The sequence below is a fragment of the Sus scrofa genome, chromosome 14 (genome assembly GCF_054392235.1).
Source record: "Sus scrofa isolate SSC_HxYL_T2T_F1_AM1 chromosome 14, Sscrofa_HxYL_maternal_Yorkshire_Landrace_v2.0, whole genome shotgun sequence".
NCBI classification, from domain to species: Eukaryota; Metazoa; Chordata; class Mammalia; order Artiodactyla; family Suidae; genus Sus; species Sus scrofa.
Genome location: NC_139396.1, coordinates 130,379,500 through 130,404,559, shown reverse-complemented (window position 1 = coordinate 130,404,559; position 25,060 = coordinate 130,379,500). Strand labels below are relative to the sequence as shown.

General features: G+C 46.4%; 1 protein-coding gene across 4 annotated transcripts; it reads left to right on the top strand.

Moving 5' to 3' along the window:
- Positions 1-1,070: 1,070 nt before the first annotated feature.
- Positions 1,071-18,259, top strand: OPALIN (oligodendrocytic myelin paranodal and inner loop protein). Of its 4 annotated transcripts, XM_013983587.3 has the most exons (7): positions 1,273-1,662; positions 5,127-5,162; positions 6,454-6,558; positions 10,536-10,571; positions 12,164-12,283; positions 14,462-14,518; positions 16,443-18,259. In XM_013983587.3, exons 1-7 carry the CDS (start codon positions 1,660-1,662, stop codon positions 16,617-16,619), a joined length of 534 nt encoding a protein of 177 aa, XP_013839041.1. In that variant the 5' UTR covers positions 1,273-1,659; the 3' UTR covers positions 16,620-18,259.
- Positions 18,260-25,060: the final 6,801 nt, after the last annotated feature.

The window sequence follows — 25,060 nt, the reverse complement described above, 5'->3', positions numbered from 1 at the left end:
TTTTATTTTTTTGTCTTTTCTAGGGCCACTCCCGCAGCATATGGAGGTTCCCAGGCTAGGGGTCCAATCGGAGCTGTAGCCGATGGCCTACGCCAGAGCCACAGCAACTCGGGAATCGAGCCGCGTCTGCGACCTACACCACAGCTCATGGCAACGCCAGATCCTTAACCCACTGAGCGAGGCCCAGGATTGAACCCGCAACCTCATGGTTCCTAGTCGGATTGGTTAACCACTGCACCACGACGGGAACTCCGATTTTCACTTGTTCTGATGGCTGTTGGTCTGCGCTCCCTGAATACCTTCCCTAAGAGTTGGGGCCTCATTTGTCTTCATCACCAAGCCCAGGACAGTGCCCAGGATAATGCTTGGCCTGTAGACCAAGGGTTAAAAAGGGTTGTTGAGTAAATGAACAAATACACTCAATGAAACCACCAAATTATTGGTTTAATCTTGTTGTTTTGTTAACGTGAGACTGCAATTCCTCCCTTGTTTTATTTTTATTTGTTTAATTATTTACTTTATAGGGCTGCACCTGCAGCATATGGAGATTCCCAGGCTAGGGGTCCATTTGGAACTGTAGCCACCGGCCTACGCCAGAGCCACAGCAACACGGGATCCAAGCCTCGTCTGCAACCTACACCACAGCTCACAGCAACGCTGGATCCTTAACCCACTGAGCGAGGCCAGGAATTGAACCTGCAACCTCATGGTTCCTAGTCGGATTCGTTTCTGCTGTGTCGCAATGGGAACTCCTCCTCCCTTGTTTTAAAGATGCAACTCCCGGAGTTCCCATTGTGGCTCAGTGGTTAACAGAACCCGACTAGGAACCATGAGGTTGTCAGTTCGATCCCTGGCCTCGCTTTCCTGTGGCTGTGGTGTAGGCCAGGGGCTACAGCTCCAATTGGACCCCTAGCCTGGGAACCTCCATACGCTGCAGGTGTGGCCCTAGAAAACGCAAAAAGTGAATAAATAAGGAAGCAACTTCCTAAAAGAGAGCTCTTAAGAAATATAAGGCCCCCCTTGTCAATGCTTCCTCCACCAAAAATGTGCAAACAGAAGGAGGGTGAGGCTGCATTCAAGGGCGTGTACTCTCCGTGGCAGCTATAGCCCCGCCTCCAACACAGAGCAGGCTGCACCCCCCACCTCCCAGGCTTCCCTACATCGACACAGGTAATGTGTTGACTCCATCACTGCGGGGACGGTGGGCAGTGCCACTGCCTGGCAGCTGGGGATGGAGTGGCCAACCAAGCCTCACTCGGCCTGTGTAACCCATTGTCTCTAAAGAGCAGCTGGCTGCAGAAGCCACCAAGGTCTCGGGCCAGCTGTGGGCTCTTTGCTGAGATGAAGGGGTAACCATGGAAGAGGCTTGAAAAGTCAATAAGGACCAAAAATGACTGCGAAGTGGTTAGATGACCCGGGGCCTTCCATGGTGGCCATGACACAGGAGACCTTCTTCCCCGGGGGCTGGGCCAAAGACTCAGCTACTCCCCTGACCATAAATGGCTTGGCCAGCATTCTCTTGGAGCCACCTCTTGCTCTGTCACCCTTGCTCTCCCAGCTGGATGGTCCTACAAATGCAAGATACACGCCAACAACACCAGCAAGAAAGGAGCTTGCCAAGGGCAGTGTTTGGAGAAGGCTCCTGGGAGGCTGTCGGAAATGGTGAGTGAGAGCTTGCATCTTTCCTCTGCCTAACCTTCATTTCTCACCATAAAAAACAATCCCCAGGCTTTTAAAGCTCACATCTCCCAATTCAAATATAAATGTACCCTTGATGCAAGGAAGTTAAGGAGCTTGTTTTTTTTCAATTATTTTCCCATATGCAAAATACTAATTCTCATCTAATATTTGCTGACCCCATCTCATATTTTAATATTAAGGTTTTGTTTTTAGCCCCCCACGTACAAAGGTGAAAAGTGAATATTTCAGCTAAATTCCTTTCCCAGTCAAAGCAATGGGTCAGATCAATGCCTTTCTTCTTATTTGTTCAGTGTGCCTTTGGCTACATGATCAGCCACAGAGATATTGAGAAGTTGCATCAGAAACTACCCACCTTTCTAACTGACTAGTGATACGTGTTTGGTTGTGACTCAATTGCATGAAGTTTGCTAAGTTTAAAAGAGGCTGCTGGGATTCCTTTATTAAAGAGATTATGAAAAGGAGTGGAGTGCAGGTGTTGGAGTTGAGTGATCAAATCCAACCCAGCCTCTCCCACTTCCCATCTGGGGACTTTGAGAGACCCATCCTGGTCACAGTCCCTTCACCTGTGAGGTAGAGATGAGAGTGTTTCCCTTACAGGGACTTTGTGAGTGCAGAGTGTGACACACAGCATGCCTTCAATTACAGTGAGTAGTTATCCGTCCCCCTTCCCATCACAAACAGCAAACTCATAATGAGTGACCCCTAGCCACTGAGATCCTCATGTGCCTTCAGAACTGTTACATAGGTGTTCCCCTCGTGGCTCAGTGGTTAACGAATCCAACTAGGAACATGAGGTTGCGGGTTCAATCCCTGGCCTTGCTCAGTGGGTTAAAGATCCGGTGTTGCCGTGAGCTGTGGTGAAAGTTGCAGACATGGCTCGGATCCCACCTTGCTGTGGCTGTGGTGTAGGCTGGTGGCTACAGCTCTGATTAGACCCCTAGCCTGGGAACCTCCACATGCCATGGGTGCCGCCCTAGAAAAGGCAAAAAAAAAAAAAAAAGACAAAACTAAACAAACAAACAAACAAACAAAAAACCATTATGTAGACCTCACATAGTGCCTGTACCAAATTCTAGTACTTTGAATATTGCTAATCCATGTCGGCATCTCCATCCAACAAGATCTTCCCAGGGGCTTCCCTGGGCCTTGCTCTGTGCTGGCCAGGCCATGGAGAAGATAGCACCTCGCATGCATATTTTATAATTTGGGAAGAGCTGCCACAGATATTTTTTGGGGGAAGGTGCTTATCTTATGAGATGGGCAGGGCAAGTTAATAGTATCCCCATTTTGAGGATGAAAAAACTGCCCCTGGGAGAGAGAATAGATTTGTTGTAAGAAAATGGAGACCAGAGAGCTGGAGTCACTTTTCCCAGGCCGCACAGCTACGAAGTGGCTGAGTCTGGACTTGAACTGAGATCAGGAGACTCCAAGCCCAGGGATGCCTTGCCCCCCCTGCTGCCTTTCTAAAGAACACTGCCTCAGATTCTTCTCCACCCATATTTTCGTGATTTTTTTTTTTTCCTCTGTAAGAGCACCGTAGTGTGTTTCTGCAAGATATGAATGCCTTTCTGAAACTGGCCAAAATCTTTGTCATCCAAATGTTGATAAACAGCACCTGCAATGGCCCACTTGTTGCTGCTCTTCGCTTCTGCTGTCCCCCCAAAGGAGCCTTTGTCCTGGGCCTGCTGACATCAGTACCCAGGCTCACTGATGAGATAAGGCTTTGGGCAGCTGTGTTTGATGCAGTGACCACACAGGGTCCTCTGGGAGCTTGGTTGGCATTAGCATGAGGAGCAGTGGTTAGGTCTCTGGAACAAGATGATCTGAGGTGGTCCAGCTGTCCCTCTTGCTCTAATACTATCCTGGAAGAGGAGGTGGAAAGTGCTGTGAGCCTGGGGGCTCTGGTTATTCAGCAGAAACTAGAGGAGATGCGAGGAAGCCTGTAATGTGGTAGAAAAAAGCTGTCACCAAAAGACCCAGGGTCTGGTGACAGCTAGTGAGCTTGGGAAACCCATTCAAATTCTTGCGTTGATTTTCTTCCCAGTAAAGTGATGGCCCCCTGTTGCTAAGAGACAGAGAAGATAACAGTTGCCATGGAAGCATGCTGGCTGGCTGGGGCCATCCTAATTGGAAGACATAGTCTCTGGGGCAGGGGGTACAGGATGGTAGGTGCTTAAAACATTTCTGTCCCCAAAAGAGTTTCTCACGTATTAACCTGTCTGAATTCCCACCTCCCAGTAAGCCAGCTAAAGTATGTGTTTCATCAGTTTTGCGTATATCGGGACTGTCTCCTCTAGAACCATCTTTCAGGTTGGTTTGGAGTCACATGGACCAGTCTATTTTAAGAGATGAGCTCTAACGGTTCTCATTTGTCCATGAGGCAATTTCTCAGAGGTCCCTGGGCCTCTGTTTCTTCTTTTTGTTTTTTTTTGTTTGTTTGTTTGTTTGTTTGTTTTGCTTTTTTAGGACCGCACCGGCAGCATATGGAATTTTCCAGGCTAGGCATCAAATCGGGGCTGCAACCGCTTGTCTACGCCACAGTCACAGCAACGCTGGATCTGAGCCACGTCTGCAACCTACACCACAGGGCATGGCGATGCCAGATCCCTGACCCACTGATCCAGGCCAGGGATCAAACCTGCGTCCTCATGGATATTAGTCGGATTCGTTTCCACTGAGCCGCAGCAGGAACTCCCAAGTTTCCTCTTCTTTACATGGCAGTTTTGAGATAGATGATGTTGGAGACACTTCAGGCCTGAAATGTTAGGATTCTTTTGGATTCTCAAACCCTTCCCAATCTTCCCATTGTTGGGTAACATTTAATTTTAAAACTTAGCAAACACCTGGCTTCTAGAGCGACACAACAGGGTCGTGGGAGGCTTCAGGAACATCAGGAGCTGGAGTTTAAGTCAAGCTGTGGGGGACCAGGGGGCTGGGTCTCCTCCCAGGAGTGAGTTGCCGGAGCAGGTGTTTTTTTGGAACCCCTGGGGATCTTATCTCCCACCCTAAGCAGAAAATGCCATCCTATCACACGATTCCCTCCCTGAAAGGAATTCCAGGAAAAAAAAAAAGCAATTTTTAGCACTCTGCTGCCCTTCTAGTAATAATTTTGCTGCCATGTTGTGTCAGGACCCCTCAGGCAATAGCTTCACTGGCTGGTCCTTTAATCCAGCCCTGCCTGTTGAGGACCTGGGAGGACAGCGAGGGCGAGACCACCTTGATGCCGAGGGAGGAACTCCTGACCTCGGGACCCGCCGCTCCCCTGCCTTCTCTGGAGCCAAGACTGGGTGGGGAGGCGGGGACCGATGGAGCCTGTGGGGTCGGTAAATTCTCTTGGAATCCACGGGGGTCAGTGATGTGTGCTGGATTGGTTAGGGGCCTGGCTGACCATCCCCAGCACTGTAATGTTTCCTTCTCTCTTCTAGAGTTTTTCACTGAACTTCACGCTCCCCGCCAACACAGTGAGTACCGTGGTCCCCATTCACCAGGCAGCTCAGCCAAGAGCAGTGCAGAGTTTACCCCAGGCCTCCAGAACACCGTGGCTTAAAGCTCATGTAGAAAGAGACTTAACACAGGTTTCAAAGGCACCCTGAAGGAGTTCCCATCGTGGCTCAGCAGAAACGAATCCGACTAGCAACCATGAGGTTGTGGGTTCGATCCCTGGCCTCGATCAGTGGGTTAAGGATCCGGCATTGCCGTAAGCTGTGATGTAGGTCGCAGACGCAGCTTGGATCTGGCATTGCTGTGGCTCTGCCATAGGCCAGCAGTTACAGCTCCAATTGGACCCCTACCCTGGGAACCTCCATATGCCTCCCACAACGAAGGCACCATGAAGAGTTGGGAGAGTGCCAAAAGAAATATTTTCACTTCTAAAGATTATCAATATACCTTTTGAAAAGGAAAGTAGCAAAAAACCAAAACATTGAATTGCTATCCGCAGAAAACACTGGGGCCACTCCTTCTAGTCCTGTTTCAGTGAACATCAGTGTTGGCTTTTGTTGTCTTTGTACCATAGTTTTCTTCCTCTACCTATAATTTGGTATGATAAAGGTTTCCCATCAGCCTTTATAACCATAGCTGAGAATAGTCACATGATATTTCTTCAAGTGAATTATTTCTTTCAATGATTAATCAATTAGGAACAGACACAGGTAGAGATAAATCTTTGTCGGCACTTGAGATGATTTCCTTGGAATGTAGTCTAGAAGCAGAATTATTAGGTCAATAAGAAGGAATATTTTATGACTCTGGATTATGATACTTAGTTGTGAGTCCAAATGGAGATTTTCTTTTCTTTTTTTTGGGGGAGGAGGCTTAGGGCCACACCTGTGGCATATGGAGGTGCCACAGGCTAGGGATCTAATCGGAGCTACAGCTGCCAACCTATGCCACAGCCACAGCCACATGGGATCCGAGCTGCATCTGTGACCTATACCATGTCTCATGGCAACGCCAGATCCTTAACCCACTGTATGAGGCCAGGGATCGAACCTGCGTCCTCATGGATGCTAGTCAGATTCACTCCCACTGAGCCACGATGGGAACTCCCCAAGTAGAGATTTTCAGCTGCTGATGGTGGACAGTTTTAATCCAGAATTGATCCTCTATCTTCTATCGTCATGTTGTGTAAAGACAACACTTACGCCAGGATTGTTTTCTGACCAGAAGGGCTGCCATGATGGAGCTAGGCATTTTCCTGGCCCAGTTTTGGTTGGTTTTGGTTGTGCCAAATTTTCCTAATAAATTGTGTAGCCATTCAAAAAGAATAAACTGAACCTGCCAAGAAAGAGGACGCCTAAGCCAGTGCTCATGGTTGCTGTAACTTGGGGACATCTTTCTGGAGCACAGCACAGAAAGGTAGGAGCTTCTGGTGCCCACACTGGCTGCCCTCAGGTCTGTCCCCTGACTCTGCAGCCCCTGCTCCGCCCTCCTGGTGCTTCCCTGTCTTCTGAACCTCCCCGACTCGCTCTGCTCCCTACTTCAGCCTCTGCCTGTTTCTGCAGACAACTCCCCCGTCTCTCTCCTTACCTGTCAAATCTTTTTACATTGGTCACTTCTTCTTCCTTTTTTTTTTTTTTTTTTTTTTTTTTTTTTAGGGCCGCACCCACGGCATACGGAGGTTCCCAGGCTAGGGGTCTAATCAGAGCTGTAGCCACTGGCCTACACCAGAGCCACAGCAATGCGGGATCTGAGCTGCATCTGCAACCTACACCACAGCTCACAGCAATGCTGGATCCTTAACCCACTGAGCAAGGCCAGGGATCGAACCCGCAACCTCATGGTTCCTAGTCAGATTCGTTAACCACTGGGCCACGATGGGAACTCCTAAATTGGTCACTTCTGGAACTTTCTCCCGGCTGCTCAAAGCTAACAGGTCTATAGAGACCTCAGGTTCTGTCGTATCCTGGCTTGGCCCATCCTATGAGGGTAACTCAGGGAAGCAAGAAGCCTTGCATGGGGCAGTGGGGGGCAGTGGGGTGAGACGGAGGCCCTTATGCGCTGGTCATCACTTGAGGAGCCTTTCCTTGGTTAAGAGCCGATTTCTCTGAGAACGGCCCCTTCTCCCTTTGAGCCTCTGCAGGGCCACAATCATCCTAGTCTGCCTGGGACTATCTGGCTTTAGCCCTGAGTGCCTCACGACCTCAGCAACTGCTCTGGAAAACCGGGGCTGTTGGCCACCCAACATGGCAGCTCCGTTTCTGTCACGTAACCCTTCCCTTGTGGTGCAGCTGGATGACTGGACATGCCCCCGCCCTGGGAAGCAGGACAACATGGACATAGGGCTCATCAGAGCTTCTCTGCAGGGAGGTTGGAACAGGACTGCCTAGGCAAGTCAGTCCCTGCTGGGCCATACCGAATAGTCAAATAGAAAAACTGGGTTTAAAAAAAAAAAAAGAAGGGTGTTTCCATCCTGGCTCAGTGGTTAATGAACCTGATGAGTATCCATGAGGACATGGGTTTGATCCCTGGCCTCTCTCAGTGGGTTAAGTAAGGATCTGGTGTTGCCATGAGCTGTGGTGTAGGTTGCAGATGAGGCTCAGATCCCGAGTTGCTTTGGCTGTGGTGTAGGCCAGCAGCTCCAACTCCAATTCGACCCCTAGTCTGGGAACCACCATAGGCCATGGGTGCAGCCCTAACAAGACAAAAGACAGAAGAAGAAGAGAAGATGACAACTATCTATAGCAAACACTGTCAAAAACAAACAATACAAAACAAAACAAAAACCTGGGTTGGGATAATGAATTTGGTCATGGAAGGCAGTGTAGCACAATGGTTAAGAGCTTGGACCCTGGAGCCCGACCCCTCGACATCTGACCTCAGTGCTGTGTGACCTCGCACAGGTTACTTCACGTCTCTGTGCTTCACTCTTCTCATCTGTGAAGTGGATCCCTATCCTCCTGCTCATTGGCTGTTGTGAAGAGTAAATGAATCGATATAGGACAAGTATGTGAACAGCCTGGCACGTGCTAAGGGCTCCCTAAGCATTAGCTGGCACCATCAGCAGTATTCTTGACGGCAGAAAAATCCATCTAGAGAGAGAAGGAAGCAATTAGGCAGAGAAGAGCATGAATAAAAAGCTGTCCTGCCCAGGAGATGGAGAGATGGCAGGAGGGATGGCTTCAGTCCTGACAAGCTGGTCCCCAGCTCCAGGCACTGGAGAAGCCAGATTCTCATGGCCCATGGGCTCCATGAATCAACTCTGAATTCTTAGAGTTAACTCAAAACCAGCCCAAGTGAATGTTTGTAACCTCAAGATGAAACATCTCACCTGAAACAACATCCACCTCTTCCCATCACCCTGAGAAATAGAAGGTTTTAGGCAGAAGCAGCATGAAGGTAATAAGGGTGGTTGAGTGAGACTGTGTTGCTGTAAAGCAGTTACCATTTAAGTACCAAGTGTCAGTGCCTGGTTAGCCAATCATTCCTTTGACGGGAGCTCCCTGGGAAGGAGGTCTAGGCTTGGAACGCAAACATCCAAATTCAGGTTAGATTTATGGCTCTGTGTGAAAGCTTGGAGAAGACCCGTAACTTTCCTGAAATCTGGATCACTTTATTTTTTTTGCAAAACAGAGACAGTACATGCCCAAAGCCCAAGCCCCAGGCCTCCTCTGTCCTCACTAAGATCGAGGAGAATATTCAATAAATAACAGGTCTGGCCAGAGCTTTGCCCAGTTTAAAGGAATGACAAAAGCTTGTGCTCCTGATGCTCATTTTATCCATATGACAACCCTAGAGGTGGGTACTAACAGCCCCATTTTATAGAAGAAGAAATGAGTCCCCTTGGCCTGTGAGTAGAGAAATCACCATTTCACCCTGGGATGTATGACCCCAGGACACATACTCTCTTTCTTTCTTTCCTTTTTTTTTTTTTTTTTTTGGCTGCACCCAGGGCACATGGAAGTCCCCAGGCCAGGAATAAAACCCACCAGGAACCAGCCTCTTAACCCTGCACTGCACCCCTTGCATGGCTTACAAGTGTTGTTTGCTAAGGCAGAACTTTGTGCGCTGAGATTTGTTGATCCTGAAAAGACTGTCATCTGAAATATCTCACAAATGAGTAAAATCCAGTGCCCTTCCCTGAGTGGAGGTGTGAACTGGAAACTGTCATGTATTCATTCAGTGTGGAATTATCCCGGGAATGTGAATACTTCATGACTTCAGACACCTGCCAAAGCTATTTGCATGTTTAGAACCAAGTAAGGATTCCTTAAAGAGACTGATCTCCACTAATATTTATATATCTTTATTTTTTTTTCTTTTTAGGGCTGCAACTGCAATATATGAAAGTACTAAAAACTAGAAATAACATGCTTGACCCAGAAAAGACAATCAAAAAGGATAAATATCACTTACCAGCTGTGTGACCTTCAAGATGTCTTAACCTCTCTGTTCTTCAGCTTCTTTTTTTTTCTTTTTTTTTGTCTTTTTAGGGCCACATCTGCGGCATATGGAACTTCCCAGGCTAGGGGTCGAATTGGAGCTGCAGATGCCGGCCTACGCCACAGCCACAGCCACAGCAGTGGTGGTTCCAAGCCACATCCTTGACCTCTGCTGCACCTTGCAGCAACACCAGATCCTTAACCCACTGAGTGAGGCTGGGGATCGAACCCACATCCTCATGGACACTGTGTCAGGTTCTTAACCTGCTGAACCGCAACAGGGACTCCTAATATTTATATTATTTTCCCTTCTAGCACTGAGGAGTAGGCCCAAAGTAGGCTGGGAAGGATGTGGGGACTTGGGACAAGAGAAAGCCTTTTGAGCTGTCACATGCGTTAGGACAAATCCACAGGGAGAATTACAATGACCTCACCTGCATTTCTGATGCCTCTCTCCTTGTAACCAAATTTTATCCTTCTTACCTGAGAAGCCATCAGGGAAGGTTCTATTTGGCAGTCATTGTCATCTGTTGTTTTTTTATTTATTTTATTTTATTTTATTTTTGCCTTTTTGCCTTTTTCTAGGGCTGCTCCTGAGGCACACGGAGGTTCCCAGGCTAGGGGTCTAATCAGAGATGTAGACACCGGCCTACACCAGAGCCACAGCAATGCGGGATCCGAGCTGCATCTGCGACCTACACCACAGCTCATGGCAACGCTGGATCCTTAACCCACTGAGTGAGGCCAGGGATTGAACCTGCCACCACATGGTTCCTAGTCGGATTCGTTAACCACTGAGCCACGACGGGAACTCCATCTGTTGTTTTTTTAATAGAAAGTTTGGCAAAGGGATACACTTTAGGCACCATACCCTAACCTTGCACAGACTGTCTCATAGGATGCACATTCTGCAGATTTTGGTTTTTTAAAGATGTGTATTCTTTTTCCACACAGACGTCCTCCCCAGTTGTTACCAGTGGAAAAGGAGCGGTAAGTCTAACGCTTAAATGATGGCACCTTGGTCTGGTCATTTAAAAAGTGGGGATAATGCTGGACCCATTTCGGGCATTTGTTTTGAGGATTAAAGTTGTCACCAAGCAGTTTTATTTGCCTCAACCAGTGTGACCAATTCAGGTTAAAGGGGAAGGAGGACACGCAGCATCACGGGTGATTTCACAAAGTGTAGAACAAAAGACCTAGACACAAGCGTACGACCTTCTGTGTGCATCTAGATGGTGTTGAAAAGCAGACCCGACTCATCTATGGTGATGAATGGCAGATTAGAGGTCACACACAGTGACAGGAAGGAAGCCTGAGAGGGACTGGGGGGTGGGGTGGGGGGGCTGGTTAGGTTCTGTTTCTTCATCTGGATGCATTCATCATGTGAAAATCATCACATATAAAAATCATATATGTATTTATTTCTTGGTCTTTTTGTGTTTTTAGGGCCGCACCAGCGGCATAGGGAGGTTCCCAGGCCAGGGGTCCAATTGGAGCTGTAGCCACCGGCCTACACCACAGCCACAGCCACATCAGATCCAAGCCACATCTGTGACCTACACCACAGCTCACAGCAACGCCGGATCCTTCACCCACGGAGTGAGGCCAGGGATCAAACTCGCATCCTCACGGATGTAGTCGGGTTCGCTAACCACTGAGGCACGACAGGAACTCCCAAGCTATATATTCATAATTTATATACTTTTATGCACGTATACTATTTTTTAATAAAATCACCCCCTTTCCCCCAAATGAAGAAGAATTCAGTATTATATGACAGTTACACATTTATAGGGATTCTGAACACTGTCTTTGGTTTTTCCAAGTAATCTGCAAATCTGAAAATGTATAGGGCTACAAGCGTGGCTGTTCCCACTCAGATCAAAGCAAAATGGGAATCGGGAAATTAGTTGGCTCATGCGTTTGGTGTAAATTTTAAAAATTCATATCAAAATGATGGGGGATACACTGAAACTGTTTACTTTTTACAGCAGTTTGGTAATAGATGGGAACAGTATCTAATTGTTGCTTTGAACTGTATCAGCTTTTCCGTGTTGATGGGACATTTGTTTTTCTATTCCCAGGAATGGCCTGTTGGTCTTTGTCCAATTTTCTCCTGCGTTATGGCCTTTCCCCAGTTGATTTAAACTATGAACATTGAGTCCTATGAAAATGAGCCCTTTGTCACGTACATTGTACATGAGTATCCCATTACTCTTTTGATTTAGGGCCTGTGCAGGGTTCTGTCTTTTATTTATTTATTTATTGTCTTTTGTCTTTTTCTAGGGCCACACTTGCAGCATATGGAGGTTCCCAGGCTAGGGGTGGAATCGGAGCTACAGGTGCCGGCCTAAACCACAGCCACGGCAACGCAGGATCTGAGCTGCGTCTTTGACCTACACCACAGCTCACAGCAATGCCAGATCCTTAACCCACTGAGCAAGGCCAGGGATCGAACCCCCAACCTCATGGTTCCTAGTCGGATTCATTTCTGCTGCGCCACGATGGGAACTCCTTATTTTATTTTTAAGCAATTGAACCCTTCCTTTTCCTGGGAGAACCTGACTGTTCTCTCTGTGCAGGACTGTGGGCCCTCTCTGGGATTAGCAGCAGGCATCCCATCCCTGGTGGCCACAGCCCTGCTGGTGGCCTTACTGTTGATTCTGATTCACCGCAGAAGAAGAAGCAGCGAATCCACCGAGGTGATCAGCAGCTTCTTTGGGTCTGGACGTGTTGGCGGGGAATCGTCTTCAAGGAACTGGCTTTGGGCCCAGGGTGTCAGGACCCGAGTCTGTTTTCTGAGGGCAAGAAGGCCGACGTTCCTGGGCCTCGATCTCTGTATTGGATTCATGGCATTACCTCCAAACAGGGCTGATTCGTCACACAACCTTCAAGTCACTTGAGGATGGTATTTGGGGGCAGGGGGACAAAAAGTAGCGGCAGAGTGGGATGTTTGTTGCCATGGTGAACACATCCGTAAAGTGAGTGTATTTTCTTTCTTTCTTTCTTTTCAGGGCCACACCCACAGCATATGGACTTTCCCAGACTAGGGGTCTAATCGGAGCTGTAGCTGCCAGCCTACACCCCAGCTACACGGGATCCAAGCTGTGTCTTCGATCTACATCTCCCGGCAACGCTGGATCCTTAACCCACTGATTGAGGCCAGGGATCGAACCTGCGTCCTCATGGATGCTAGTCAGGTTTGTTTCCGCTGAGCCACGATGGGAACTCTGTGAGTGTGTTTTCTAACCTTGAGGAAAAAGGGGCACAAGCTGCACAAAGAGGGTAGAAGTGATTTTAGGAAAATAGAAGACGGACACGGAGGTGTCTGTCGTAGGGACGTGTCCAGCAGTCTGTGACTCCACTTAATTCCATCCTTATTTATGTACAGTCCTGGTTGTTCTCACACTGGTAAGCATTCACGGGGAGTAGAAAACCTAAGTTCTTTTTTTTTCTTTTTTTTTTTTTTTTTTTTTGTATTTTTAGGGCTACATCCGAGGCATATGGAGGTTCCCAGGCCAGGGGTCGAATCAGAGCTGTAGCCGCTGGCCTACACCACAGCCACAGCAATGCTGGATCCAAGCCACATCTGCAACATACTCCACAGCTCATGGCAACGCTGGATCCTTAACCCACTGAGCAAGGCCAGGGATCAAACCCACGTTCTCATGGATACTAGTCGGGTTCGTTAACTGCTGAGCCATGACAGGAACTCCTAGAAAACCTAAGTTCTAACCCTTGCTCTGCCACTTTATGATTTATATGATCCTGGACAAGTGATGACATTTTCTACACCCAGGTTAGTTCAACTTAAAAATAAGAGTCATAAGAACTACCCCCTAGGGCTCCCTGGTGGCTCAGCAGGTTAAGAATCTGTTGTTGTCACTGCAGTGGCTCCGGTCACTGCTGTGGCTCCGGTCACTGCTGTGGCTCAGGTTTGATCCCTGGCCCAGGAACTTCCACATGTCACAGGTGTCGCCGAAAACACAAACAAAAAACCCAACCCACCTTATTTTAAGAGGTAAGCAGAGGAGTTCCCATCATGGCTCAGTGGTAACAAATCCCAATAGGATCCATGAAGACACAGGTTCAATCCCCCACCTTGCTCAGTGGATTAAGGATCCAGCATTGCCACAAGCTGTGGTGTAGGTCACAGACACAGCTTGGATCCCGTGTTGCTGTGGCTATGGTGTAGGTTGGCAGCTACAGCTCCGATTCCACCCCTAGCCTGGAATTTCTATATGCCTCAGGTGCAGTCCTAAAAAGACAAAAACCAAACAAACCAAACAAACAAACAAACAAAGGTAAGCAGAGTTGTAAGGATCGAATGAGATCCTGGGTACAAAGTGTGCTGACAAGCTGTAAACTTTAAACATGTTAAGAAGTATTATGGTTGTCGGTATTGTTTATTTAAGCAATAGAACCTCAACATTCAGGGCACTTTAAAACCACCTTGGAGGTTACAGAAGTACCAACCACCAAAACCAATTAAATTCTGGGTGAAGGAGCTGTGGCATTAGTACTAAAAAGAAAGCCCAACAGCAAAAAATCCACCATTCAACATTTACTACAGATAATTTCAACCAGATGCTAAAGTAGAACGCATAGTATGATGAATCTAGTTATCAAACCCAATCTTGTTTCGTCTCCACTCCCCACTTCTCCACACTCTCAACCTGTACTATTTTTGAAATAACTCACAGTTGTATCTCTTGTTTATGGGTTTTTCTGGGGGGTGGGGTGGGGCAGTTATTATCTGTTTATTTGGTTTTGTTTTGAAAGCTCTCTTGGGAGTTTAATGGTTTTAATCATGATCATGGGCAAATGATGTAACCTTTCATTTCTCCTTCTTTTTAATTTTATTTTTTAAACCAATTTAGGAAATCGAGAGGCCTTGTGAAATTTCAGAAATCTATGACAATCCCAGGGTAGCTGAGGTAAGAAGTCTTGGTATAGAATCACTATACATCATTCAGTCAGTGAACAAACCAGGGTCTTAAAGCCTCTCATGGACAGAAAGTACAGTGCGTGCACTGGTGGTGAAACTCAAGCACAGAGGAGCTTCCCATTACATTTGTATTGGCTGGACAGGAATTCAAGATTGATTTAATATTTAAAAATTAATATCTCTTATTTCACTGACAAAAGAGAAAGATCATGTGACCATCTCCACAAGAGAAGTGAGGTCAAAAAAATTAAACAGCCCTTTGTGATGGGAACTCCTAGCAAGCTACAAATTTAATAGGAACTTTCTTACCTTGAAACTAAACATCTTTTTAAAAAAATTACAGCAAGTATCATACCTAAAGATAACATGTTAATGAATTCTTTTTCATATCAGTAACAAAACAAGGGTGTTTATTAATATCATTTCCACTCAATCCGTACTTTAGGTCCTAGACAATGCAATAGGATAAGAAAAAGAAGTAACATTGACTTCTTGGATGCAGTGGAATCCTTTCACAATGTATATGTATATCAAATAATCACACCATACTCTTTAAATATCTTACAATTTTGTCATTTATACCTCAATAAAGATGAAAAAAATGAAGTAGAGAGCATAAGACTGGAAAAGAAGAAACAAAATCATCATTATCTACAGACTATATGAGTGTCTATATAGAAAAGCCAAATTATCTACAGGTAAATTATTAGCATTAACAAGAGATTTTGACAAGTTTGCTGGATATAAAATCAATATTAAAAATAATTTACATTTCTAAAAATCATTAAAAATGAATTAGAGGATTTCCCATTGTAGCTCACTGGAAATGAATCTGACTAGGAACTATGAGGTTGCAGGTTTGATCCCTGGCCTTGCTCAGTGGGTTAAGGGTCCGGCATTGCCACGAGCTGCAGTGTAGGTTGCAGACTCGACTTGGATCCTGCACTACTGTGGCTGTGGCATTCGTAGGCTGGCAGCTGTAGCTCTGATTCGACCCCTGGCATGGGAATCTCCATATGCCACAGGTGTGGCCTTAAAAAGCTAAAAAAAAAAAAGTAGAATTAGAAAAAGTAATTTTTAAAAATCCCACACGGTAGTGATAATAAAAATATATAACATGATAAGGAATCAATCCAACAAAAACATGTAATCCTTTTACAGAGAATAACGAAACCTTAGTAAAAGATATGAAATAAAACTTAAATAATGGGAGTTTGTATACAATGCCCCTGGATAGGTAGACTCAACAGCATGCAGATGTCAAAGAACTTCAAATTGATCTATATAATAATCTAATTCCAGTATAAACCCCAATAGATTTTTTTCATAGACCTTATTAAGGTGCTTCTAAAATCTACATAGAAGACAGAAAAAAAATTTGTAATACCAACAAACAGATAGAATAGAAAACAAATAGTGGGAGTTCCCATCATGGCTTAGTGGTTAACCAATCCGACTAGGAACCATGAGGTTGCAGGTTCAATCCCTGGCCTTGCTCAGTGGGTTAAAGATCCTGCCTTGCTGTGAGCTGTGGTGTAGGTTGCAGACGCGGCTCGGATCCCGAGTTGCTGTGGCTCTGGCGTAGGCTGGTGGTTACAGCTCTGATTAGACCCTCAGCCTGGGAACCTCCAGATGCCAAGAGAGAGGCCCTAGAAAACGTAAAAAAAAAAAAAAAAAAAAAAAAAAAAAGAAAGAAAAGAAAACAAATAGGAAGAGGAAGATGGTAGATTAAAACCCAACCATATCAATGATCACATTGAAGATGTCCAATGTCTTGAAAACTCTTTGTTTCAAATGTCTTGTCTGATGTTTGGTTGTTTCAGGCGGGAGGGTAAATCTGGTTGCTGTTACTCCAACTTGACCAGAAGGAGAAGTCTTTGCTGCATTTTTTAAAACCTATTTGTTTTTTCAAGAATCCTAGGAGGTCACCCACACATGAGAAGAACATAATGGGAGCAGAAGAAGCCCACATATACGTGAAGACGGTATCAGGCAGCCAGGAGCCCATGCGTGACACGTACCGTCCTGCCGTGGAAATGGAGAGAAGGAGGGGACTGTGGTGGCTTATTCCCAGACTGAGCCTGGAGTGATGCAGCCCAGCCAAGGAGCAGATCCGGGGCTGGAACAGAGCTAAACACACAGGCCTTTGCACTTGGAGTGAGGAGAGACGCCAAGCTGCTTCTTAACCAGTCCAAATTTCATTTGCAGATCTGGAAAAGTTTCAAGTTGATTTTTCTCTTTAGGGGACTGATCTGATAAAGTGCATTCCGACTCTCAGATCTTGGGGTTTAGTGCAATGAATTCATTGTGCTTCCAAAGGGAGCCCTCGGATCCTGTCCTTGAGCCCAGTGACAACTTGCTTTTCTTGGTGACTGGGCGAAAGGGGTTTGATTTCTCGGTGACTGGCCTCCTGATCTTTTTTCACATCCATTTTCTCAAAAGAGCCATCAGACCTGGCTGCCATGGGAGGGTGGCCAAGGCTAGCATGGTGCAAGCTGGGCTGGGCTATACAGGGCATGTGTGAGGAGAAGAAGTTCCTTATCTTTGAACCACTCGGGGCAGAAATCACAAGGAGCCACATGTTCCCCAATCACAGGGGCAGCACGTGGCTGCGCATTCACCACGCCCACTTGTGATTGGGGGCATCCAAGGAAGGCAGTTCTGCAGTGGGCTCTGTGTGTGTGTGCTGAAGATAAACAGTGTGGAGGGAAGGCAGAGGTTGTTTCAAAAGGTCATTAGCAATGAGGACTATACCTGTTTTTGTGGGAGTGGAGAGAAAGGCTCAAGTCCTGGAACGGTCATGGGGAGAAACTCACTAGGAGGAAGCGAGATCAAGAGGCTCTGAGTGGCTGAGGGCCTAAGGGATGGGCCCTGTGACTGTCCTTGTGTCACACTGTGACTGTCAGTAGCATTGAAGCATTGTGATTGTCATCTGAGGGGAGCTGGTGCACAGAGGCAGCTGGTCCAGGGATGCCTTTGCCATCACTTCTGTGAGGAGGCTAAGGGGAGTCCCCCTGTGCAGGCCCATCGTCCTCCTGATGAGAGAGCCCGGGTCCAGGGCATCGGGGGGTTCACCCACCAGCTCCCTGGGCCACCTTGATAAGCTGTGGAAACAGTCCTCACAAAGGGCCCCTGATTGCTCAGAAACACACCTCCTCTTCTTCAAATAGCCAAGGACAGGTTCTACAAACCCACTCACTGCCACGTACCAGCACGCTCCCTTCAAAGCTCCTTGTGACATTCAGTTTTGCGCTAAGTCCACTAGATCCCGTCACCTAACAAGCATATTTTAAGCAGACGTGCACAGTGACCCGGATACTTGTGCTTATCTTACATATTGGGGAGGACTTTGGATTTGCTGAGAACATGACGGTGGCCTTGGCTTTGAGGCTCAGGTGTGAGTTCTGGGGCAGATCAAGGGTCTGAGCTCTGTATGTGCAGAATGGAGAGCGCTGTTTTCGTCCTCCTACCCTTAGGGCTGTTGTGAGTCCCAACAGAAATATGCGCAGGTGATGATAAGTCTTGTGGTCTATAGAGTAAGGTGTGACTTGTATTTTTGGACCATTCATTTTAATTCTACTTACAGGCCGTTGCTTAGTATCTTTATTTGAAATGGTTTCTACTAAACTAGCAAGATTCAGTATTTCTGTCACTTTTTTTTCCTGCTCTGATGCACAAAAACTTATTTTGGAATAAAGTGGAAAGTAAAATGGCCATTCTTGTGGACCTACAACATGTCTGTGGTTTTTCTTTGCCTATATTAAAGTAAATGACATTGACCCCTAAGGCTGGAGTCAAGATCATCCCAGGCATAGTCCCAGGGCTGGCACGGTCTCGGCTGCCCTGGTGATGGAACTGTTTGTTCCTTCCCGGAAGGCAGACTCTGTGGTAAGGAAAATGATGAGACCAGAAGTCAGATGTTCCGCCTTCCCAACTGGGGCCAGTGCTGGCATTGGGATGACCTTGGGCCAGTTGCACTCTAGAAAATGCAAACTAATCAAAGGTGACGGAAAGCACATCAGTGGTTGCCTGGGGATGGTGGGGCAGGCACAGGTGGGAGGGGGAGAGATTGCAGAGGGGCACAGAGAAACTTTGGGAGGTAATAGATATGTTCTCTATCTTGATGGTGGTGCTAGCATCATGGATGTGTTACACACCCACACTTCTTAAATTGTACACTTTAAATGTACAATTTATTGAATGTTAATTTAACCTCTGTTAAGCTGGGGGGGTTTGTTTGTTTTTGTTTTTGTTTTTGTTTTTAAAGCATCCTAGCTACACAGAGCCATATTCTCTTGTTCTTTATTCAGGATTTTTCCAGGAGAACTAGAGGATTTGAGAATGTAGTGGGTGTCCTGGAAGGACCAATACAGCCTTTCTCTGCAGAAGCTGGAACTAGACAAGAATAGATTCATGTATTCGGTGCCTAAAAGGTGGAATGAAATCCACTTTCAAGGGTTTTCCATGTCAACCTGACCTAGACATCTGCAAAGCTTCCAACCAACATCATTGCAGAAGTATTTTACCCCAAAGACAGAGAGGATGAGTTATCCAAACTGGAGGCAAATTGGGATAATTTTTATTTTATTTTATTTCTTTTCTCTTTTTGCCTTTTCTAGAGCCACTTCCCATGGCATATGGAGGTTCCCAGGCTAGGGGTCCAATTGGAGCTGTAGACACCAGCCTACGCCAGAGCCACAGCAATGCAGGATCTGAACAGCAGCTCACGGCAACGCCGGATCGTTAACCCACTGAGCAAGGGCAGGGATTGAACCAGCAACCTCATGGTTCCTAGTTGGATTCGTTAACCACTGAGCCACGATGGTAACTCCAAAATTGGGATAATTTTTAAACCTAGATTTAGGAAGATGTGAGTTCCCTGAAGTTGTAGGCAAACGCTATTTCGGTATAATCATTACTCAGGGCTGAGGTTCCCTACTTCCCTTCAGAGTCTCAAAGGGACCTGCAACACACCTCCCAACAATTCAATGTAAACAGGAATAATCACAGTTGAAAGTTCGTGACAAAGATTTCTTTGTCTTTCTGACAACTTTTCTTAGGCAACTTGTTCCCACGCTTTTAATACAAACTGCTTTAAAATGAATAATCGTTGTGCCTTGTTAGTTTAATAATTATATGTCTATTGAAAAAGGAAAACGGAATGAAAAAATTCATCTTTCCTATGTTTTCACAAAAGCTGCGGAGATTATTTGCTAAGAATACTTAATAGAAATTATCGGTAAGGAGGCTGGGTGTAAGTTTTGCCATACTTAACACTAGATGCATTGGGTTGGAAAATCATTCAACCACCAAAGGAGCTCCTGCCCTTAGCAGTATCGTTGTTATTATTTTTACTATTATTAATAATAATCTTGCAGCAAGAAGGTAGAGATGTCTCTCTTTTTTTTTTTTTTTTCCATTTCTTGGGCTGCTCCCGCGGCATGTGGAGGTTCCCAGGCTAGGGGTCCATTTGGAACTGTAGCCACCGGCCTACACCAGAGCCACAGCAACGAGGGATCCAAGCCACGTCTGCCACCTACACCACAGCTCACGGCAACGCTGGATCCTTAACCCACTGAGCAAGGCCAGGCATTGAACCTGCAACCTCATGGTTCCTAGTCAGATTCATTAACCACTGAGCCATGATGGGAACTCCGAGAAGGTAGAGATGGTGAAAGTACTCTCTTTCTGCCTCCTGCATCCAGGTGAGGAAAGGCTAAAACATTGGACACATTTTTGGACTTGTTTCCTGTGAAAATATTATCCCTACACACCAGGGGCATAGGATGTAAAATGCATTGCAAGCCGCTGAGGTGCACTTGCACTTGGTGTTATGAAGAGTCTCCCTTGTGTCCAGCTTCAGTAATCAAGCTGCATTTCTTGAAAGAGCAATATTTTCTCTCCCTTGGATTTATACCAACCTGCATGAGAGGACTGATTTCTCAAGTCACACGCCTGCCTTTCTGGAAAGCAGTTCTCAGGAGCCTAAACCATGCCTAGATGATATGAAAAAGATGAATCTTTCTTTTCCTATGACATTGTAGCACTTTTTAGTTTTCAAAGTGCATTTCATTCATTATTTTGTTTAATTTTTACACAAAACCCAGGAGGTGATGTGGTGTGGATGTTACTTATGCCAGTTTTACAGATGAGAAAACTGGGGCTCTACAAAAGACAATTTTATTGGTCCTGGAGATTATAAACAAATTGCTTTGAGGGATGATTTAAGTTTGCAGGAAGAGTTTAGGATAATGAGTTGAATTGATTGTGCTGTTCACGGTCCTTTGATATACATGCTGCAGGGAAATGTTTGAAATACAGTAGTGTAAATCAGCTGACAAAAAATGCATTAAAAACAGATAAAATTGACTCCCACTTGGCTCCCATCTGTTCCTAAGAGATTCAAGTCAGTGAGTACCCGGAGTTCCCATTGTGGGCTCAGTGGTAAGGAACCCAACTTGTATCCACGAGGATGTAGGTTTGACCCCGGCCTCGCTCAGTGGGTTAAGGATCCGGCATTGCCGTGAGCTGTGGTGTACCTTGTAGACGATGCTTGGATCCTGCTTTTGCTGTGGCTGTGGCTGTGGCTGGCAGCTGCAGCTCTGATTCAACCTCTAGTCTGGGAACTTCCCTATGCCGTGGGTGTGGCCCTAAAAAGCAAAAACAAAACAAAACAAGTTGGTGAATACTCTCAAGTCCCCATAAAGTAGCCCTTGGCTTCCAAGGGTCATGGGATAGGGTCTTTGCCTCCTGTCACTGTCAGCCTTGTGCCCAGAGAGTTGCAGCTGGCGCAGCTGGTGCTGGCCAAGTCCAGACAGGCTCAGGTCTGGGAACCCAAGAGCCAGGACACTGGTCCTAATTTTCATCACTTCCTCTTCTGGCTTCAGGGGCTTGGTGCTTACTAGGGTAAAGCACAGCAAGAGAAGTATTGACAGTATAGTCAAATGTCATTTCCCCCAAGGTAATTATTAACCTGTTCCTTGATCCTTTCCAATCCAAAAAATCCCAGTTTAAACACTTTACAGCATTAACTCATTTAATCTTCCAGCAGATGCAAAGGAAGGGACCCTTATCATCTTGATTTCACAAGAGGAAATTGCTCAGAATAAATGAATGAATGAATGAATGAGCTTTCCAACAACAACAACAACAAAAATTGAGGTTCAGAGAAGTTAAGTAACTTGTCCAAAGTCACGCAGCTAGTAATTAGGGGAGCCCAGCCAAATGTGCATATTTTCTGTCAAATCAAGAAAAGCTCTCGAGTTCCCGTCGTGGCACAGTGGTTAACGGATCCAACTAGGAACCATGAGGTTGCGGGTTCGATCCCTGGCCTTGCTCAGTGGGTTAATGATCCGGCATTGTCGTGAGCTGTGGTGTAGGTTGCAGATGCGGCTCGGATCCCGCGTTGCTGTGGCTCTGGCGTAGGCCCGTGGCTACGGCAACGATTCAACAGCTAGCCTGGGAACCTCCATATGCCGCGGGAGCGGCCCAAGAAATAGCAAAAAGACAAAAAAAGAAAAGCTCTGGTGTTAACTGTGCGACTTTGGACAGGCCAGTGCCTCTGACTAGACCTTGGTTGTCACCTACAGAACAAGAAGAGTAGACTAGAGGGTCTTCAAGGCCCTGCTCAATATTCTTGGACTTCTTACCCTGTGATGTTGTACTTGCTGCCGAAGGTTCTTCTTTCTGCCACCAGAGGGCGCTCTATTCCCAAAGCAGGAGGCCCTGGGGCAGGCCGCGTTTCCATTGAGTCGCCACGCTAATTAATAAAATTCTGGCTAAGAGCAAAAATTTGTGTGCAGTTTCAGAGGAAATTTGTGGAATTCCTAATAGACCTTTCCAAATAAGACAGTTATCTCAAGAAGCCCCATTAGGAGTTCCCATTGTGGCTCAGTGGTTAACGAATCCGACTAGGAGCCATGAGGTTGCAGGTTCGATCCCTGGCCTTGCTCAGTGGTTAGGGAGCCGGCGTTGCCATTACCTGTGGTGTAGGTTGCAGACTTGGCTTGGATCCTGCATTGCTGTGGCTGTGGCGTAGGCCTGCGAAGGCAAGTAGGCCCCAAACATCAGCCCCCAGCGCTTCTCTCCCCTCTCTCCCAGTTCTTGCCACATCCCCGTCCCAATGGTAATATTTACTACATTTTCCCTACATTGATTCACTTTTCTCATTTAATCAGTCTAAAGACATACACTAACGGAATAATCTGGAATATCATACTTGGGAAACCCTGGGGCATTGGAAGGGACTAGGAGAAAACTTAGTGGATTTGGGGATTTGAGGCTTGTGACCATGACCTGCCCATGATGTGAGACCATGAGGCCTTTCTCAGCATGGGTGGCTGCTGTCCTCTTCCCGTTCCTCCAGCTCACCTTAGCCAGCAGCTCCAAATGTGACGGGTGTGCGGATACCTGAAGCCCCCTGCAGTGTATGGCTGTCTTCAGCCCGAACTGTCTTTTTGTTCCAAGATGGGCAGAAAATCTCCAACCATCTGCCACTTTCGGTCCAATAGAACGGCTTTTTTTTTTTTTTTTTGGGTGCACTGGGGGCATGTGGAATTTCCCAGGCCAGGGATGACCAGTGCCACAGCAGCCACCCGAGCCCCAGCAAGGACAACACAAAGTCCTTAACCACTAGGCCACGAGGGAACACCTACAATGGCTCTTACTGAAAACAAAATCAAGGTGTTCCCATCATGGCTCAGTGGTAACAAACCCAACCAGTATCTGATCCCTGGCCTCGCTCAGTGGGGTAAGGATCCGGCATTGCCAGAGCTGTGGTGGAGGTCAAAGACACAGCTCGGATCCTGCGTTGCTGTGGCTGTGATATAGGCTGGCAGTTGTAGCTCTGATTCAACCCCTAGCCTGGGAACTTCCATATACCATGGGTGCGGCCCTAAAAAGCAAAAAAAGAAAATAAAAATAAAAAATTTCCTAAAACACAGTTAAGGCCAAATGAAATGCATCTCTGGGCTCTATGTGGCCCAGAGGCTGCCAATTTTTGATCTCTGTCATACATCGCAAAAACTTATTCCTCCTTTGACATTTTCAGCATGTATGAAAAAACTTGGGAAGTTCATTTCTAGAAGTTCTTTCTGAAAATGATAGATAGCTCTGGCTCAGCGATCCTCCTGGCATCCTGGAAAACATGACGTACCTTCCCAGCTTCTGTGCCAGAACTAGTGTGGCTCCAAGTCCTCCCATTCTTTAAAACAATGGAATCCACTCTGCCACACGACGGAATGAAATCTCACCATTTGCAACAACGAGGATGGACCTGAAGGGTGTTACACTTAGCAAAATAAGTCAAACAGAGAAAGACAACTGCAACAAGCTAGTGAATATAAAAAAACAGGAACAGGAGTTCCCGTCGTGGCGCAGTGGTTAACGAATCCGACTAGGAACCATGAGGTTGCGGGTTCAGTCCCTGCCCTTGCTCAGTGGGTTAACGATCCAGCGTTGCCGTGAGCTGTGGTGTAGGTTGCAGACGCGGCTCGGATCCCGCGTTGCTGTGGCTCTGGCATAGGCCGGTGGCTACAGCTCCGATTCAACCCCTGGCCTGGGAACCTCCATATGCCGCGGGAGCGGCCCAAGAAATAGCAACAACAACAACAACAAGACAAAAGACAAAAATAAATAAATAAATAAATAAATAAAAAAACAGGAACAGACACACACATAACAGAGAACTAGTGCTTCCCAGAGGGGAGAAGGGTGGGAAGGGGCAAGACAGGGGAAAGGGATTAAGAGGTGTAAACTATTAGGTATAAAATAAAAAAGATACAAGGATGTAACATAAATCACAGGGAATATAGCCAATATTTTATAATAACTTTATTTTTTTGGTCTTTTTGCCTTTTCTAGGGCTGCTCCTGTGGCATATGGAGGTTCCTAGGCTAGGGGTACAGTCAGAGCTGTAGCTGCCAGCCTACACCACAGCCACAGCAACATCAGATCTTAACCCACTGAGCAAGATCTTAACCCACTGAGCAAGGTCAGGGATCGAACCCACAACCTCATGGTTCCAAGTTGGATTCGCTAACCACTGAACCATGATGGGAACTCCTATAATAAATTTAAATAGGGTATAATATATAAAGATATCAAATCACTATATTGTATACCTGAACTAATGTAATATTGAAACTAATGTAATAATGTATATTTCTTTTCTTTTTTTGCTTTTTAAGGCCGCAACTGCGACATATGGAGGTTCCCAGGCTAGGGCTTGAATCAGAGTCACAGCTGCCGGCCTACACCACAGCCACAACAACACTGGCACCGAGCCGCGTCTGCGACCTACACCACAGCTCACGGCAATGCCGGATCCTTAACCCACTGAGTGAGGCCAGAGATCGAATCTATAACCTCATGGATCCTAGTTGGGTTCGTTAACCACTGAGCCACAAAGGGAACTCCATCAACTATATTTCAATAAAAGGAAAGAAATCTGCTGGTTTCCTTCCTCCTCTGGGTCAGCAGTCAGGTATACAGACCAGCCTGTCTTTGCTCCTGTGGATTGAGTGCAGTGTGG